Source organism: Gavia stellata, chromosome 10 (assembly GCF_030936135.1).
Source record: "Gavia stellata isolate bGavSte3 chromosome 10, bGavSte3.hap2, whole genome shotgun sequence".
In the NCBI taxonomy this organism is placed as follows: domain Eukaryota; kingdom Metazoa; phylum Chordata; class Aves; order Gaviiformes; family Gaviidae; genus Gavia; species Gavia stellata.
In genome coordinates, this window is record NC_082603.1 from 6,055,087 (window position 1) to 6,074,447 (window position 19,361).

Here is a 19,361-nt window from a genome sequence, read left to right on the forward strand (position 1 = left end):
TTAGAAATCAACTGCAAACCGTGTATTCCAGTTAGGTACTTTTCTAGCAACAAAATACTGCTAAATGGTCTAAATTAGGTTATTGATACTTCTCTTTTTTGTATGATGCTGTTCTTCAAAGCTCTTTAAGGTCATTATTTCAAAAAAAAGATTAATAATATTGGAATTTAGTGGGGTGAAAGGTGCGTTGAATAAACCTAGTGTTTAATCTAATCAATATTAGGTAAAGATGCCACCATACTCAGTTTTTATCATTTAATTATATGTAGGATGATAAAATAATATTAATAACATTTTAATTGGGTTTCTGTCGCCTGCAAGGTAGTCTGTTCTTGAATTAAGTATCAAATAATAGGGTTTATCTTGACTATTTTCAGCCATGGTACAGAAATCCCAGCTAGAGGGCAGTGAGTTAGCATTGGCATAGAACAACTGCTGCTTGGTATTTTTTAACGTCCTTGCAAGACACCTGTCTCAACAATTAATTATCTGTAAAAATCTCTGAAGTGGGTTTTTTTTTCCTAGAATATCAGCTAATATTCTTTTAATATGAAGGTGAATCGGGTTTTGTCTCGCACCTTTATTTTTGTTCTTATTATTACAACATTTTAGATACTTTTATTTTTTTCTTTTTTTCTTATTTTCCTTATTTAAGTGGAGATGAACAGCTTCTTCTCAGTCCTCTACAAATACTTGCCTTCTCCCCAGTAACATTTGTTTTAGACCTATATAACCCTTTTTTCTTTTTTAAATAGATTTTTGTAGAGCTTTAATGTTTTATGGTATGTCTTGGATTTTTATATTGTGTTATGTGTAGTTGTGCAAGTCAGCTGTTGAGTGTCTTCATGGTACATCACTGCTAATGACTGCTTTGTGTAATTGCAGCCGTACTACTTATGCAGAACTAAATGGTATAGAAATGATTAATGGTTGCAATAAATATTTCTTTTTGATACATTGGAAAATCCGTCTAGTGCTTGACTTTTATTTATTACTTATTGTGCAGGTGGAAACTATGTAATAAGTGCATCCTCTTGGCGGGAGGGACAAAAGCTAGTAAAAAAGATACTGGGTCCAGCTCCCAGAATAGAACAGGACAGAAGAGCTGCATCTACTGACAGAGCAGGACGAGAGAGAGCTGCCAAGTCTGGTAAGTTGTACTTTCATCACTGGACTTTTTCCATTTTACTTAATTTATTATATAACACTGCATGTCTGCAGAATAAAGCAGACTTCTGAGATAGAATGTAATGAGTTTCTTATTAAAATAACTCCTATTTCTAACCTGGATTCAAGGGGGGAGAATTTTGTTCACATCTATGGTTGGGATGCATAACCTCTCTTCCTGAGTGGATTATGAACTTTCTGTGGTGTCATGGGAAGCCTTCCCTGGCCATGTGACTTGACAGGCAGTACATGCTGTGAAGGTGCTCAGGAGATCTGGAAAAGAAGGGAAATAGCATGCAACCAAAAAAATGGATCACCTGCACCTCTTGAAGCTAGTGGGGAAAGGAATGGCTAGCAGTGGTCCCCAGGCTGGGTTAATTCTCCAGATGTGCTGCGTATAATATGTAAGCTATGGTTGTGCATCCCTGCTTTACTTCCAGATACTGTATAATCTTCCAGATACTATATAACGTCATCCATGTGCATCATAAATCTTCATTGATTCCTCCACCAGCCCTTTTCAGAATTTATGCGGAATCTCAGAGAGGGCAAGTAAGGGATGGTGGTAGCTGGTGTGTTTCTTATGCCTGTGAGGTGGTGAGGCTGGTAAGACTATAAAGGGTGTGAGCTCAGTCTAAGCAAAGGCTTCTATATTCAAACTATGACACTGATTGAAGCAAAAGCACATTTACAGTGAGGTCTGCACTCCTTCCTCATCCTCACTTTTGCAGCTGTGTCAGTGATGGCATGTAATTTCCCAAATTTTATTTTTACCTGAAATATTTCACACGTCTTATTCTTTAGCAGGCTGTATTGGAAGGACAGGTTCAGATTCTAGACTGGATGTTACCCGTAAAACCTCTTCAAGAAGTTCTGAAAGGTCAAGGAGTAAAGTACGGTCTGAGAATAACCTGAAGAAACTGGAAGCTGCTCTTCCAGATGATAACCAAGAAGATCATGCCTCTGTAAATAAGGACTTCCTGCCTGTGGAGATACGTGGAATTCTTGATGACTTGCAGTTGGATTCCATGAGTACAAAGCAGGAGAAAGATCTGGAAAAGCAGAATCAGAAATCTGTTTTGCCTACTCAAAATGTCAGGAGCCACAGTCCAACCAAAAGGAAACCAGACAAGATAGCTGCCAGTGAGGAGCCTCAGGTGATCTCTAAGAAACGTCACTATGATACAGATGAGGTTCGTCAGTACATCATCAGGCAGCAAGAGGAGAGGAAGAAGAAGCAGAATGAAGAGAAGAAAGCACAAAAGGAGGCAACAGAACAGAAGAACAAAAGGCTCCAAGAGCTCTACAGAAAGCAGAAGGAGGCTTTTACTAAAGTGAAGAACCTGCCTCCTCCTGAACCTTCCGCAGCCAAACGGTTACAGGAGACCTATTCTAAACTATTGCTGGAACATACATTTTTAGAAGAGCCACCTCAGCTGCCTACAGTGCAGGAAGCACAGGTATAGCTGATTCACTAACTTAATGTGCTGCAGTTGTTTGCAGGAATAGGAGGTCATATGTTTAGGAAGGTCGTGACTTGTCCTGGTCTGGCTATCAGTTAAGAGAAAGGATACAAAGAAAACTGCGTAGCTTTTGCCTTAAACATAGTGGTTTTGATCCAGAGCCTCCTTGCTAGTGGCTGCTTTTTGGCATAACAAGGCCTACTAGAAAGGTGATGGAAATCATCTTTCTATTATAAATAGAAGCAGAATTCTGGATATTAGCTAACAGCAGCTATAAAGGTTGGCTCTTAAGAAAACTGTGAACATCAGTCAAACCGTGAGTTGAAGAACTTTGTCTGAAGTTGCTTTCAGTCAGTGGACAAAGTTCATCAGCAGTGAGTTAAATAAGTTTGCTAATCAGAAACTGAATATGAAAGAATATTAATATATGGTAAAAGACTAATATAAATTTGATGTGTTTGGCTGAACTAGTTCAGTATGTGAGCAAAGCTCTTTTCCCAGTACATTCTGCTGAGATAAACACAGGGCATTTATGTTTTTTTAAGTCTTTGTGTGGTAGGAAAGATGTGGTGTTACACTGAGAAATGTAAGCCTTTTCAATTTTAATGAGACAAGAGCTTCTAAACTCCTACAGACTTCTGAAAATGCATTTTTCTGGTTGTCTTCATTTCTAGCCCAGACCTGGTTATCAACCATCTGGGGAATCCGACAAAGAAAACAAGGCTCAAGAGCGTCCTCCTAGTGCATCTTCAAGTAGTGATATGTCGCTTTCAGAACCGCAGCAGCCACTACTGAGGTGAGCCATTGTGGGCCTTTCAAAAGAGAGGAAAATATTCTAGTTTTCATCTCCAAGATGTTAAAATAGACTAGGCTCTTAAGTTTGTGTTCTAGCGAGAGTAATTGACTTTACGGCAATTATAAAGTTTCCTCGCCATAAAGAAGAAGCTGATGCAGGAAAGCATATGAAAATTTTGGCTCTGGGTATTTAGTAAGTCTGTAAATAAATAAAGTGAATTGTGGTTGCTGTTAATCTTTTACTGACGCCAAGAGGATGTGCATTTCATATTGAGAGACTCTATTTCCTCTGCCATTGCCATTGGGCAAGAGAAGCTGATCACATGAACGCATCTGATTTTCCTTACTTGATTTGTTCAATGTTTCTATTTAATCTATTGTCTTGGATTCAGGTTTTTAGTTACTATGTCTAAAGTACCAAAAACCTCTGCTTCTGCTTGGAACTAGCCTATCCCTATTTCCTTCCATGCTGCTTTCACCATTTTTAATTGTTTAGTATATTATCAAAGTTGTTCTTACTGTAAGTCAAGGTGCCTAACAAAACACTTAAATACAAGGAACAAAAAAATCATACAGTTTCTTGCATGTCCTTGATATCCATGCTGTGCAAGTGTGTCTTCATTTTTAATTACATAATGAATGTCTGCTTCTTAAATATATACTTGCTTCATTATCTGTACTTTAACTTGGTCAAATCCACGCTGACTTTGTAAATTCGATGAAACCTGTTTCATTTCTGGAAGAATTCAAGGAAGCACTAGGAATGCTCTGTAGTACTGTGTACAGAACAGACTGCTAACCATACAGTAGTAAATATTGTTAGTGTAACATTGTAAGGAAAAAATGTAAGTACTAATACTAGGGGAGAGATGAGACTTAAAGGGCTGCATAAGTTATTTGGAGAGCCTCATAGAAAGCAGAGAAGCAGTTTTTGTGAGGGACTTTCCAGGTTTCCTAGTATTCAGAATATATGTAAGTGTTACTAGCAAAGGAAGGTCTCTACAGAGCTTCTGTCATGCAAATGGGAGCTATCTGGAAATAAAAAAGATGTCTTACAGAACTTTAAACATCCTTGTATTTCCAGTCCTCCTTTTCACTACGTGTTCTTCATGCCTACCCTAAGTGACAGCTCCAGTGAAACATGGGCTGGGTTCAACTGGAGGGGGAAGGCTGGGGCTAAGAAATTCCAAGGGGGGCGGGGGGGAGTTTCCTCCCTTTTGAAGTCACGAAACTCTTGGAAAAGACTTAGTGGTGATGATGAAAACACTCGGCTTGTTACAACTCTAAACCACAAACTACACCGTAAATGGCACTTCAAATTTGGAAGGTGCTTTGTTGTTTTTATTTTAAAAATAACATTCTGTAACTGTTTACTGTCCCATTCCTTGCCCCTCTGACTCCATGAAAAAGTATTTCTTCCTGAAAAATAAATTTGTGGCAATGATACTTCAATCTAAAATAACACTACTTGTATAAGTCATCAACTTAAATGTTGACTTCTCATTTCAGGAGCGATTTGATGGAGCCTCCATGGGTGCAGCCAGACAGGTTGAGCCCAAGAGTCCAGCTCTCTCACCCACAAGCTCTCATGGGCTCAAGTGGAGGCCCTTGCTCCCAACACTGGAGTTTGGAGCAGATGGACCTTTTGTCAAAGGAGTGTGACGCAATGTTGGGAGGCAGGAGGAGCCATGCTGCACCCGTGGGATCGCTGACCTTGATGCCTCAGCCATACCTGAATTCACCTGCTGCACAGCAAAATCTCTTAGTAAAACCTGCTGCTAACCAATATAAGAGCAAATTAGATCGGATTGAAGCTTTGAAAGCTACAGCTGCTTCCCTTTCTAGCAGGATTGAAAGTGAAGCCAAAAAGTTGGCTGGGGCTGGTATCAATTATGGTACTATGTGGAACTCAGACCATGAATTTTTGCAAGAAAACCAGGATGATGGGCGATGGGCAAAGGCTGTGAGTCCTCCTGTGAGAGAGGAAAATGAAGATGCTTTTTCCGCCAGAATTCAAAAAATGTTGGGTACCTGTGTGTCTCATACAGCCTTTGATGACAGCCTTCCTGGGGTAGGCAACCTTAGTGAATTTAAAAAGCTCCCTGAGACGATCAGGCCTCATACTGCTGCAGTCAGCCTTGGAATGAGGTCCCCCGCTGCTAACAGGCACGAGGGGATACTAGGACATTTATCTAAGAGACAAACTGACTCCCCGGGGCGTGAAAACCAGGCTTACGCTCCGAACAAAGCTGTAATTCCTCACGAGTCCAGCATCGACTCCATCAGCGAAGGGCCTCTCCTGAGTGACGGAAGCCTCTCTGAAGAGGAAGGAGGCCAGCACAAACAGTTGCCACTGAAGATGCTGGAGACATTAAAAGAGAAGGATTTCTGCATTCGGGAGAGAAATGCTTTTGAGCCAATAAAGGAGTTTCAGAGAGAAGCTGAGAAGTATTTGCCACTTTTCACTCAGACGAGTGGCGCTCACAGCAAGGGGCCGTGGGAGGAGCTGGCAAAGGGAAGTCCCCACAGTGTCATCAACATCTTTGCAAAAAGTTATCAACTTCATGGAAAAGGTAAAAATGGAAAAATTTCTTGAAGCTCTTGTGAATTACTTTTTTCCCAGTCTTACTCCTCCTTACACTTTATATTTCACAGGTAAGGAACGTGCTTTTAGATGTCTCAAACATGAATCTGTGTAAGGCTTTCTCACTTTACTTTTGGATGACAAATTGTTCCCCCCCCTCTTCTTTTGCCTTCTTGGCTAAGGAAAAAAAGCAGGGGGAAAAAAAACCCTCCACACTTTTGGACTGGGAGAAGATTATTTTTGTATTAGACTACTCTGTATTTCTAGATCAGTAACTAATTCATATGCTGGGTGGTTACATGTATTAAGGGCATCCATAGTTGTGGAATTGCGAATGTAAAGTTTACATTGCTAAATGCTAAATCTAAATTGCCCAGAGTGCATTTGGAAATGTTTCTTTCCACCATGGAGAACAGACCCTCTGGATTGGAATGTGCATCTTCCTACTATATATGCACTCCAGATCATCAACATCATCAACACATCATTCCTGTTTTGGTTAAGGCAAAAAGATGAAATGCATGCTTTATGCAGCACTTACTTCATGGCATAAACGTGAGTGCTTGTGTATATCCTGAGTTCTTGCTACAGAAGAATAATATAGCTTTACTATATTATTAGAAATATGTAACTTCAGCAGACAAATGATGTGGAATTTCCTTTTGCATCTTTTCTCATATGAGTTATTCGATAATGTCTCAAAGTAGTGCGACAATTAGAACTCTGGTAACAATATTTCATTTTGAGAAGGTAAGATTTTGGTATATCAGTAGGGAAAATCTCTTGCTTAAATGAGCCCATTTCAAGTGTTAGTGTCTTAGGGCATGCTTTACAAGTGTCTCCTGTAGGATGCTTCATTTCATTTTCATTTTTTGTACAAATTTATTCTTCACTTAATGAGTACTGTTTCTCTTGCCTTGAGTTCCTCGTTTTGTGGAGGAATGTTTTCTGAAAAGTTGATTTTTTTTTTTTCCTTCATTTTATTTCCTTTAAAGGTGATTGCATTTCAGTTTTCTACAGATGGCTCTCCTCTCAAGCACTGTGCACGTCAAGAATGTTTTAGCTGGAGTGTGTTAATGAAGTAGAGTATTCAATAATTTACCAAGAGAGGAAGACTATGCTTGTTATGTTTTGATAAAACTGCCATGGGATTGGCTATACTGTTGTTTTCCTGATGTTTTTGTGTTTGAAAGGAAGTCTTTGTAACTCGTGGTTGGGAGCATTTTAATTCCTGCAGCTTTATTACCTGTTTGATGCACATTTGTGTTTGGTATCACTTTTGTCTTTTCCCTCCTTTGTCCGCACTTTAGTGTTTGATGAAAGGTCAAATGGAGGGTCTGCCCTCCTGCGCCCTTTACTCCCTGCCATGAGCCCTCCAGAGAGCGTGGTGTCTTACGAAGATGATTTTGCCTCATCACAGGGAAGTGGCACTTTAACAGACAAAAAGATTTCACGTGACCTCAGGTAACTGTGTGTTAGGCTTCTTGTAAAAATCAAAATGCAGAATTCGATGAAAATAGTTAATGCAAAATTTGTTTTATAATATGCTGGATATCTTTTCTGTTACGCGGTATTGTAATGCTAGTCAAAGGGATGAGGTATTTCCTTAAGACCTTGCAGTTAATACAGCAACCACCATGGTTAAGACATAAAGATTAGAGTCAAGTATTCCTGTTCTCTGTCTGTTTTTTGTTCTTCTTTAGTCTGGCAGGTAGCTTTAGGCAAGGTTCTTACCCTTTGTAGTCAGGTGAGAATTAGTTCTCCAACTTGTGTGGCTGCTATAATGCTCAATTGGTTAGTCTTTGTAATTTAGAAAAAAGAAAAGATATTTGAAAGTGTTAAAATACCTTCAGTACTTCAAAATTCTGTAAAACTCCTATAATTGCTTTCAGTATGGATTCAGTAATGCTTAGTAATGGATACATAAATTGTCTGAAAGAACCTTTAAAACCTTTTGTTCAGACTAAAATTTGAAGACAATAAATCCTAGACTCTCCATGTTACTACTGAATTCATGCTTCCTGAATTTCCCAAGACCCCTTTTTTGTAATGAGATGCATTTACATCTTTTGGGCACCTTGGGGAAGGCCACAAGTACTGTGTTTATATTGGTGGTACTTCACCTCAGAAGGAAGAAGGGTAAAAGGCTCTTTACACGCTGAAAATGTTGGCTGCAAAAAGTGCTTTCTTTCTGATTAAACTTCTTGATAGGTCTTCTGTTGGTATTATTTAGTATATGATCCATTACCCTCTTTTTTGCAAATCCTCTGTAATCCTTTATTGAAAATCACTTATATTTCTGTCAATTTATTGATGATATCTGTATGCCCAGAAGTTATCTAAAATGCAGTCATATTTGGAGTCATGTTGTTCAAGTCTGTAGTCAACTAGCTCTGAAGAGTTAGCATTGGAAAGGATGGTTGTTACCCATCTTTTACTGTTTCATATTATCAGAAGAATGTTTCAATATGTTCAATATCACGTCAAACTTCCTAGTGTTTTAGCTGTCATAATTTTTAATCTCAAAATCAGTGCTTTTCAAGATGGGCTAATGAGTGCAGTTTTAGCTGTCTGTCTCTAAAGTGTGGTGGATTTCTTGTGCACAGTGTAATGGGGGAGTTGGAAGTCCTTAGTTAAGCACTGATAATGTGCTCCTTTTTAGTGTTGCTGGCAGCAGTAATTCAAGCATTCATGAAGAAGTTCCTAGTAGGAGGTCTCCCCACGAACCTCGATCTGTAGAGCTTGCTTCTCAGCATTCATCTGGACCACGGTCTGCAGCATCTTCTCGTTCATCTGCTTCCTCTAAAAAGAGAGGGAAAAAGGAATGTAAGTGCAGTACTTGACTGTAGGGTTTGGGGTTTTTTTGGAGGAGGTTTTAGGGTTTTCTTGTTGCGAAAATAGCAGTCTTCCTGCGTATCTGGAAACTGTAATCTTAACACTGATAGGATGATTTATTCCTCCGGTGATTCCTTCCTAAATTCTTTTTAACTCTGATTATTCTCTGACCTTAAAATACAGTCATCTAAAATTAAATAAGCAAGGTGTTGTTAACAGCATTGAAAATTTTTCCTTTCCTAAACCAGCATTCTAACAAATTAGTTAATTTTAATATCACGTGGCAACTATCCTCAGATTCTGTACTGAGGAAATTCCAATAGGCTGCTGAGAAATCAGAGTTATGGCCGCATTTATGAAGGCCACAAGAAGTTTGCCTGTATGCTTCATCTTTGGATCACAGACAGTTTTCGTAAGTGCACAAATTAATAAATACACTTCTTCCTACAGTAACTTGGACACTACAAAAACACGAAGAAACTTTGAGATTTGGTACACTCTTAATATCTAAGCAACGGATAACATAAGGAAAAGCTAGGTTTAAAGCCAATAAAAGGATGAGGAAAAATAAGATTGGGCATTCCAAATTATCTCTCTTCCTATTTTGTTAAAATTCTCTAGCTTACCGAAAGAAAGCTAGGCTTTATTCTAGTTGCATGTTTATTTAAACTGATAGTATGCTGAAATGAAAGCTGAGTGACAGTTTTGTTGACAGTGGACAAAATATGCAGAAGAGAACTTAATCTCCTGTAGGAAGCTGCTGAATTTACATTTCTTGCTTGTTGGATTTCTAGACTTCTAACTCAAAGGCATCTTTAATTAGGGAAAAAAGTTCTCAATTATTTGTTTTGGGGGTCTTGATGGTAAGATATTCATATGTAGAATACCAAACATAAACTTTTGGCAATATTGTTGCTTCTTAGGGTTGGACTCTTTCAATGGAAGTTCTCACCACTTTCCTGCAGAAGAAGATAAAATGCTATCTGAATTAGAGTGGGGATCCCAACAGGCAAAGAAATCCTTATCAAGTAGCAGAATTTCTAATAAAGATCATGAGCAGAATCCAGATACAGACAGCACGCTGGAAAACTTGTCTGGACACTCCTTGATGAGGTAACAGGAACCTTATAAGATTGTACACAAATATAACTGAGCTTAGTAGTATTATGGCATGTTATCAAAAATGGCTATGTCTTTGGATATCCAAAAGGAAAGTAACATAGGTGATCAGATGTTAGTAAGATGGGCATGCAGAAAATGTTTTTCCCCCTGTATTTTAAATATGAAAGCCTAAAATAGATGGCGGTAGTAAGAGAAAATACAAAACAGTGATTTTTTCCCCAAATGACCCCTCTGTTGTTTTAAGGATAACTTGCTAATATAGGTATCCTGTCAGGTTCAGTACCTTAAGCATTAAAACAAAATTTTCCTTTTCTATTTCTACAAATGGTCTGTAAGAAGTGGAGGGAAAAAAAAAAAAGGCTAGTCAACTTGTGCAGTCACCTTGCTCTTTTCAGTAGGATCCACAGACATTTTTGGCTAGACTTTTGTACAGCTAATACTGATAAGCCTGTCCAGCTCTGAGTTGATGCTTTTTTGAGAGATGATCTGCACCTCAGAAAAGAGTGTAGAGGAAGAGAGATTATTTTTCCTGTTGCATCCTCTGTATGTCTACCTATGAATGCGTTTTATTTTCTGCTAATTGTGCAATGAAGATAGTTGTGAAATACACTGAGCTTAGTTTTCACTGTACTTTTTTCTAAAAAGCAACAAATAATACGAATGGTCTTTCACTCGTTCTGTGTGGGTATAGAGTGGTTCTGAGGTACTGACTTATATTGGTGACTTTCACTGATATCCGGTATTGTGTTTGAAAGTTCCTGTGACCTTAGATGTGCCAAGTAGAGCAGAATGTCTTCCTAAGGGATTTAAGCGGCCACTGTTAATCCATTTTGGCTTAATAAGATTGGAATAGTAAATTTAAGAAGTGTCTGCACCATTTTCTGTATGTTTGAAAACAGATTTCTTTGATTTTTCTCTTAAGAAATGCTTCTGTAGTATTTTACTGACTGTTTAAGTCAAGTTTTGAGCTTCAGGCATTTCATTGCATTTTGATGAAAGAGATCAAGACTCAGGGCAGTGGCTTATCACATTCAGTTGCATGCATATGCTGATAGTAACCTGTTTACTTTTTAAAAATACTGTTCATCATACTCTGATATCAAAATATTCCCCTAATTTCCTGTGAGTAATACTAAGTTCTTCACTCAGACTCTCAAAACAGATGTGTGAATGTATACGCAGGTGAGCGCATCCTGAGTTTCACATGCCAGGTTTCTAACAGGAGGAAACTGCTTGTCTGGCCTTGTAGAATATGTAGATACTATGTTCACAGAATCACAGAATGACGGGGGTTGGAAGGGACCTCTGGAGATCACCTAGTCCACCCCCCCCACCAGAGCAGGCTCACCTAGAGCAGGTTGCACAGGAATGCGTCCAGGCGAGTTTTGAATATCTCCAGAGAAGGAGACTCCACAGTCTCTCTGGGCAGCTTGTTCCAGTGCTCTGCCACCCTCAAAGTAAAGAAGTTCCTCCTCATGTTTAGGTGGAACTTCCTATGACCAAGTTTGTGATAGTATTTTTTTTCGTGCGTATGTGTATGCTAACTAGGTTTAATACTTGGGGAAAAAATAGGGTACTCTAAAAGCTTAAACCTAAGCTGGGATATAGGTATAAAACCCATCTCATGAGACTAAAGGCAGACTGGGTCTGTGCAAACCATAAAAGACTTTGCCTTTTGTGTGGATCTGTTTGGTGTATATAAATGGAAGAACTAGGTTATTGCTTTATTGTCTTAGCAAATGGCTGGACTTAAGTGAATATTGACTCCTCTCTTTTTTTATTTCACTGTCAGTTTCTCAGACAAGGGAAGATCCCAGAAGACGCCGACTTCTTCCCCATCTTCCAGTTCCCAAAAAATGTTGCAGTTTGATTCTATAGGCAATACAGCAGAGAGAGTCAAGTCACCTGCTGGCTTTTCTGGAAGTACAGCGTCAGGGCTGAAGCCTAACGCAGCCTTCCCTGACTTGAGTCTGGGAACTAGTAGGTCTGTAGCGGGAGCAGCCTCAGTGAGCGGTGAGTTGTTTTGTTAAAACCATACTAATCCTGGAGTAGTTTGTTTGGGTTTTTTCTTTATTTTTTTGATGTGAGGCATGAAAGACTATGGAGATTGACCGGTAAGTCTTATCCTGCAGGATGTATGCGCTTCTCACCTGCTGGACTTCAGCATCGTTTATCAGCGGAATTGAACTACCTTAGTGCCATTGAGGAGTCTGTGCGACAGCTTTCAGATGTTGAACGGGTACGAGGCATATCACTTGCCCAGCAGGAGAGCGTTTCTTTGGCTCAGATTCTAAAGGTAATGGGAAAATATTTCCTTGTCTCAACGGTTCTATTTTTTATTTTGCAAGAGAATTAATCAAATTAGGGTGAGTTATGCTTTTGTTAGCAATGCAGAGAAATCGTAATGGGCATGATGGAGCATCTCTGATAATGTCCATTTTTTTAGGATTAGTGTCTGTTATCTTTCTTTCTTACGTTGGCACCAAGGAACTGGTGACTCTAAAATATGTGTTATTAATATACCATTAGCTGGAATCGCTACTTTGGTTGTGTATCTCAGTAAAATAAAGATTTGGTTATTTACTGGGTTTGATTTTGGGTCCTGATGCCATACGGTGTAGTTGTTCAGGGTGGATCATTTGTCTTAATCCATGAAGAGGATGTTTTTGGTTGAATTTTCCTTATGTTGACAAGATTGATTGTTCTAGTTTGTTGAATTAATTGATCTCCTAAATCTACTTTCTTTCGACACGGTGGTGGAAGAGTATGGGGTTGGTGCGCTGAAAATTTTACTTTAGCAGAAGAGGCACCACCAGTAGAGTAGCTCTAGATCTTTCAAAGGTAGTTGCAGCCAGTGGCTAAGGCAAAAAAGGTCTTTACATTTAACTTGCATGACCAAAACATGTTTTCCTAATCTAGGCACAGCAGCAGCGCCATGAACGGGACTTAGCCCTTTTGAAAATCAAGGCTGAACAAGAAGCTTTAGAAAGTCAGAGACAACTGGACGAGGCAAGGCAGAAGGCAGCTCAGGTAATGCTGCCCTTCAAAAAATGTGGAGTGTGTAAGAGGCAAAATGCTGTAAGTAAATCCATGCCTATGAGTATTCTTAATTTGAAGCTGTGAACATATAGAGATGGTGAAGGGGTTTAATATAGCTGAAAAAAGCTCTTAGGGGCCAATTTAAAACTTTTTTCTCCCAGATTTTGAGAAATAAAACCGTATTTATTATAGCCAGAAAATTTTGAAGAGCTGAACTGGCTATGTTTTCTGCATAGGTCCATGCAGAGTCACTACAGCATCTGGTCCAGTCACGGCAGGAGGCTGTACAAGAGACCCCATGCAAGGCTGCAGCCAAGCAGGCAGAAACTGCACTTCTCGCTACAGATGCAACTCACCAGATCCGTGAGGTGAGGTCCTGAGAGAAAGGAAAAAGCTATTCTAATTTCAGTATTTTGAATACTTTTTTGCCTCTAGGTTATTCTCTGTTTAGTGTCATTCTCAGTGCAACTTCTTCGCTTTGTAATGTGACAAATGATAGGACTTTCAAGAAGCTTTTCTGGCACCGTTACTTAGAAGTCAGTTGGCAGCCTTAAATCCCTGTTCACTATTCTTATGATCTTCCAGTTAATGAACTGTTAAGAAGTTTTTTGTTCTTCCAGGATAGATTGATGATAGTGAGCACAACATCTTTAATTTGTAAGAGTTACACTCCATCAGGGATTGATCCTGTATCTGTTTTTTATGCAAATTAAATTAGAAAAGCAGGGAAATTGCAATTTTGCTTACTTCTGAAGGTAGGAGACTATCAAATAAAACAAATAATAATAAAAAAGGAGGGGGGAGGATCTTCAGCAGGGCTTTTAACTTGGTACAGAGTTTGCAGTTTTCTTTTTCTCAGTCTCTTCATTCTTCTTGTGGCATACAGAATTTTTATTAGTTTTCAGGTTTTATATATCAGTTTATCAGTTTTTATACTTGTTGTTCCCAACACGTAGCAGCTGCTTCACACATAGGTAAGAAACACGGTAACCAAAAAATGCTTTTGCGTCTTCAATGACTGTGGATTAGGGGTATGGGATGGAGTGCAGAAGGCTGATTGTTACGAACATAACTGTTTCTTCACAGCTCATGCACGTGTTGGTGCTCAGCAAGGCTGTTTTTATGATGGGTAATGGGACTGTAGAATAATACCCATGTTCTTGGTGGGGGCATTGCCAAATATGTGAAGTTTAAATAATTTTTGAATAGACAAGAATGGGTTAGGTTAGAGGAGCAGAAAAGCTCAGGCATCTGAGGTGCATGCCGTGGTGGTTGATAGCAGGTAGTGAAGTCTTGGACAAAGACAAAGAAACATTTGTAGTTTATGGAGTCAAAGTGAGTGAAAACCAAATAAGAAACAAAGGAGAAGAAACAAAGACAGCTTTTCTTTGGTGTAGGGTTTTAATCTCTTGTCTTGCTCTAAGTTTGAAGTCTGAAAGTAAGAGGTGCTTGTGGAGAGGTTGATGGGGGTGACCTGGTCAGTGATGATGGGCTAGCAGAATAGCTTTTCCATCCAGGTTCACAAGTGACTCCTGATATTCACTTGTTTTTATGAAATTGTTTGCATTACAGTTAATGCATAAATTAATTGAAGAATTAATGAAGCAGCTCAGTACATGTATTGGAAGTTATTGAAATACAGCTTATTGCTGCCTTCAGAACCAGCCTGAGTTCCCTGCTCTGCAAGAGGCAGACCTTTGAACAAGAAGAAAACCAGTAAATTCTAAAGCTTCTAAAAACCAGTGTTATCTGCTGTGATTTCTGAAGTTGTTCTTATTTCTAGTGAGGTACACAGTGACTGCCATACATTAAGAAGGAGAAATTCATGGCTATCTGTTGATTTAATGCTGCCAATTTTAGACCTGGTAGTTTACGTAATATTGGAACTTTAAACCTGTTGCTTCCTTTAGAGTGGAAATAATATTTCTTGCTTTTTGGGCAAGATGCACTTTCAAATGCCAAAGAAAACATTGTTTCTGGCTTTTTTTCTTTCCTTTTTTTTTTTTTTAGTGAATTGTAATGGTAGGTCTAGAGCGTTTTATTATGTAGGGATCATTCTAGTGATCAGAGTTTGCTTAAGTTGATCAGAATGATATGATAAGTAGTGTCTTGCATGTCTGTAGTTTCATATCAATAATTCCACTCTGCATAGATTAAATTACAGAGCAGTATGCACTTTTTACAACCAAAATTGGTAAGTATGTAATTACAAACCATCTCAAAACCATGTCTTACACATTTGTTCAATAAATCAGTAAATTGCTTGTGAGAATGACTATTTTCTCTTTCAAAAACATTTTGTTGCTGATAAGCTCATTGTATTCCTTTGGTTTTTAATGTACTCAGATGACAGAGTTAGCACGAACCCAGATTTCGGATACTGTCAGCACTCCAGCTGCTCCAGTCACCACCTTGTTTGACCACCAGCGGCATCATCATTCAGAATTCATGAAGCAACTGAGAGCCCGAACTGATACAAACAGGTTTTCCCTAATGTTTCACATCCTGGGAGTGGGGAAGTAAGATTTGTTAGGTTTTGCTTCACCTGTTCTTGAAGAAAATTGTAAGAAGTCATAATGAGTGAGCATTTAAGAAGAATTTAGATTCTGTCTTTATACCCTTAATAGTGTACCCCAAAAGTGACATCAACTGGTTCTGTGAAGCTCTATATAAAAGAGTAGAAAAAGATGCTCTAAATGTTTTCTGGGATGGTTTAACTGGTCTAAGCTTTAAGTGGCTTTTTCAGAAATTTTAGCAGTTACTAATTCTAGTAAACTGATGAAGGCTTGTGAAAATTGTATTAGTCTCTGTTTTAAGACAACACAGATTTACCCAAAACGCTTCTTTTTCTCAGGAAATGTGAATCTGCTGCCATGTCACAAGGTAAAGAGGAGACAGGTGACTCAAAACAGACATACTCACCGATGTTTGATAGTTATTCAGAGTCCTCAAGGTCAAAGGTTCATGATCAGAGGTAAGAAGAGTTGGACGTGGCCTTGACTTTGGCTGGGTGAAATACCTTCAGGAATTGTTGAGCTGAGATTTTTTCTGATTTCTGTGCTGTGGCCTACTTGCATAGTTCTGTTGCATTGCCTTTGTAACCTAAAAGTCACTGGTAAGTCTCTCTTTGTCTGAGTCTTCTTCCCTGTCCTAAATATTTGCATTTTATGCCCTTCTTATTTTGCTCTGTGTCTTTTTGAAATGGACTAGAACATAGACTGGAGCATATGTTCTGGAAACACAGTGCCAGGGACCTGTAGAGCTGCCTGCTCTGTAATGTGCGTTACTTTCTATTCTGTTCTCTGTGTATCTGGCCATTTTGCTAGGGTTTTTTTTCCACTGAGACTTTGCACTTGAGGTTTTAAAAGAATTGCCTGGAGTGCTGCTTGCCTGAGGTTTAGATCTGACTCATTTCTGGTGTTTCTTTTCAGTATCTTGCTTGTGTTTAATACTGGATTTCAGCTTCCTGTTTCCTGCTTGCTTACCTGATCTAGTTAGGTCCCATAAAGTTTCTCACAGCCCTTCTCTGATCTTAAACAGAATGATTTTTGTCCTCTGTAGTTCTGCTCATTTAAAACAATATCGCTATATGGCTCATCCTTTTGAAAACTGTAAGGAGATATGTTTGAAACGGTTTATCATCAATACTCATTGCCAGGTAGAGGGTGTACATATCTACAAACCACTTGCATTCTAAAGTAGAATAAAAATAACAAATTCTGCTGTCAGTCAGCAGCTTGACGAGGCTTGGAATTTTAAAGTAGCCCAGCTGCATTTTAAAAACAAAACCAAACCCTCAGCATGTCGATTATTACTGGGATGTTAGTGATGGTATGTACAGTAGTAATGTAATATAAATATTTTGAAAAGTGCAAAGTAATTTTGTTAAAAAATTATCTCTTAATAACACAGTAGTACCAGCAGCCGCCAAGAGAGTCCTTCAGTTCCATCTTCTAAGGAGAATGAGAAAAAGCTTTCCCGTCGCGAAAAGATAACTAGCAGTATTGAAGAGCAGGCTCATACTGGTGTGGATGATTCCTTGCCAAGTGATAGTATTTTGTCACTGCCAGACGAAAAAGGTTAGCTGTATTGTTTGTATGTGATGAATCTGAAGGTGGTAAGGGGGGAGGAAGGGAGGTACTGTTTCAGAATTAGTTTCTGAAATAAATGAGGGCATATGTATGAAGAAAGCTGAGCCCCAGGTGAATTGGTAGCCTCTTAAGAGGTAACAGAGAACGACACAGTGAAGATGGGAACCTTTGAAATTCTGCACATCAGCGTGATGGAGTCTGTGGGCCATTCTACATTCTGCTGTGCTAGCTGTAGCCAGATGTTCACTTGCTGAATATGCAGGCTGAACACCAAATGTTTCAGCAGCCCTGGAAATGTGTTTATACCTATGTACAGAAGCGTGTTAGGTCTTTTGAAGGTAGATAACAGTATTTCATTATGTCCTTTAACTCGAGGTTGCTCTTTTCTAAACACCCTTTTTTTTGCGTTAATCATCTCCCTGTCTTTCCTGCCCCTCTAAGTATACTGAGATGAGACAGAGTAAAACTGTATTCATGGTACGTACCTGAGCATAAAACTACTTCCCTGATTTCTCCCTCAGATTCTGCTTCTGTTGCAACAGAGTATTCCCTGAAGTTTGATGAGTCCATGACAGAGGATGAGATTGAGGAAAAGTCTTTTCGGTCTTTGCTGCCTTCTGAGAGTCATCGCAGAAATAATTTGGAGAAGAAACGGGGTAATCGTGATGATTCTGATGAGGAAGTTTCCCCGGAAAAAACAGCTCTGTCATCTATCAAGGTAGGTCAAGCAACTATAGTTAAGGTAGATTAACTGAACTGAAATGGTTAAGCTGATGACCTTCAAGTAAGCCGTTCTTAGCTGTGTTTGCAAATACTAGGATTCTTTTCCTCCCTGTAGTTCTTTGAGCATCTCAAAATATATAGAGTTGTATGAATCATGCTGTATGTCACTACAAGTGCAATGACTTGACTTATGGAACAGTCCATCCAGGTCTCTGCCAGTTCTCTTGTGACTTTGGAGAAGAGGAGTGACTTTCTGAGGTAGGTTATAAAAGCCCAGTGGATTAAGTCTTCCTACTATGCTACGCACAGCTAGGAAGTACAAGAGGATGCTTCATCTCTCTGGCCCAGGAGGGGATGTCCCAGAACTGTCACACAGCTCAGGGCAGAAAAAGCTGGTCTGCACAATCCTCGGAGAAAAAACAGCTTCCCTTCTTGCATCTGTTCTTGGGTGTATCTGTGTATATGCACACACTTTGTAATTGAAAAAAGCCTTAGAATTTCTGTATTATCAAATCATGCCAAATTTGTCTTGCCTTCTAGGAGCTAAGCATGCCGTTCTCAGGGGGGCAAGATAGTTTCTCTAAATTTACCATGGAGATGGTAAGACAGTACATGAAAGAGGAGGAAATGCGAGCAGCTCATCAGTCCTCACTGCTTCGGCTCCGGGAGAAGGCTCTGAAAGAGAAGACCAAGGCTGAATTAGCTTGGCTGGAACACCAGAAGAAGTAAGGCAGCTCTGAATATACACTGTTGCTGACTGACCATTTTCTTGTATTTCTACTTGAATTTCTTTTGTAAAATTTTGCTTCCAGCTCACCCCTCCCTTATTAAGTATCAATGGTTGAACTAATCTTCTGACATCAGTAATATATACAAATGTTATTGTCACTTGGAAAGAACAGAACACAGTTTGTAAGTCTGCTTTGATGTTTACATTGAATGCGGTTTGATAAAAGAGAATTTCATTGAAACAGTAGAACATCAGATGTTTGTTGTCAGTCAGAGAAGGTCGTTCCCAACCAATACTCTACAAGTCTTAATTCAAGAAGGTATAAAACTGTCAAACAGTTAGATCTTTATTTGCTTGATGTCTATCTGAGGTCATTTTAGTTGTCTCAGGACAAATTTTGTGAATCTGAATGTGTTGTAGGTAGTGATTTGCTTCCAGCCTAACATGTGCTTTGTCCTGGAATACCACTTGAAGTACCTAGAGATACTACTAAACAGTGGTGGCCAGATTTAATCAATAATGCTTTTCCGTGGTCACCCTCTGCCTGCGAGTACCATTGTTCGCCAGGCGTTTTCTTCCAATTGCCTGTCATTGTGGGTTTGACAAAGGATGGTGAGGTAGTGGCTCAAGTGTCCTTTCTTTTGTCTTTCTCAAATGGTGAGCATGCTACCTCTGCAGAACTTCTTCCCATTCATGTGAGATCTCGTATTACTGCACTGGCCTTTTAACTGCGCATGTCTTTGACTAAACAGTACAAAATATTCTACTGTAGAGAACGCCAATGATTTAAGTACAGGCATATACTCTTCTGC

The 19,361-nt window shown here is 39.2% G+C and overlaps 1 protein-coding gene across 1 annotated transcript in view; it reads left to right on the forward strand.

Annotated features, from left to right (window-relative positions):
* CEP350 (centrosomal protein 350) overlaps positions 1 to 19,361 on the forward strand; it is a 64,882-nt gene that overhangs the window by 12,618 nt on the left and 32,903 nt on the right. The window contains 16 exon segments of the mRNA XM_059821663.1: positions 1,007 to 1,150; positions 1,972 to 2,627; positions 3,305 to 3,426; positions 4,935 to 5,998; positions 7,320 to 7,473; positions 8,684 to 8,835; positions 9,768 to 9,957; positions 11,759 to 11,979; positions 12,099 to 12,262; positions 12,886 to 12,996; positions 13,242 to 13,373; positions 15,352 to 15,488; positions 15,860 to 15,988; positions 16,921 to 17,084; positions 17,618 to 17,814; positions 18,360 to 18,544. Of these exon segments, the coding sequence (XP_059677646.1) occupies positions 1,007 to 1,150; positions 1,972 to 2,627; positions 3,305 to 3,426; positions 4,935 to 5,998; positions 7,320 to 7,473; positions 8,684 to 8,835; positions 9,768 to 9,957; positions 11,759 to 11,979; positions 12,099 to 12,262; positions 12,886 to 12,996; positions 13,242 to 13,373; positions 15,352 to 15,488; positions 15,860 to 15,988; positions 16,921 to 17,084; positions 17,618 to 17,814; positions 18,360 to 18,544 (3,922 nt within the window).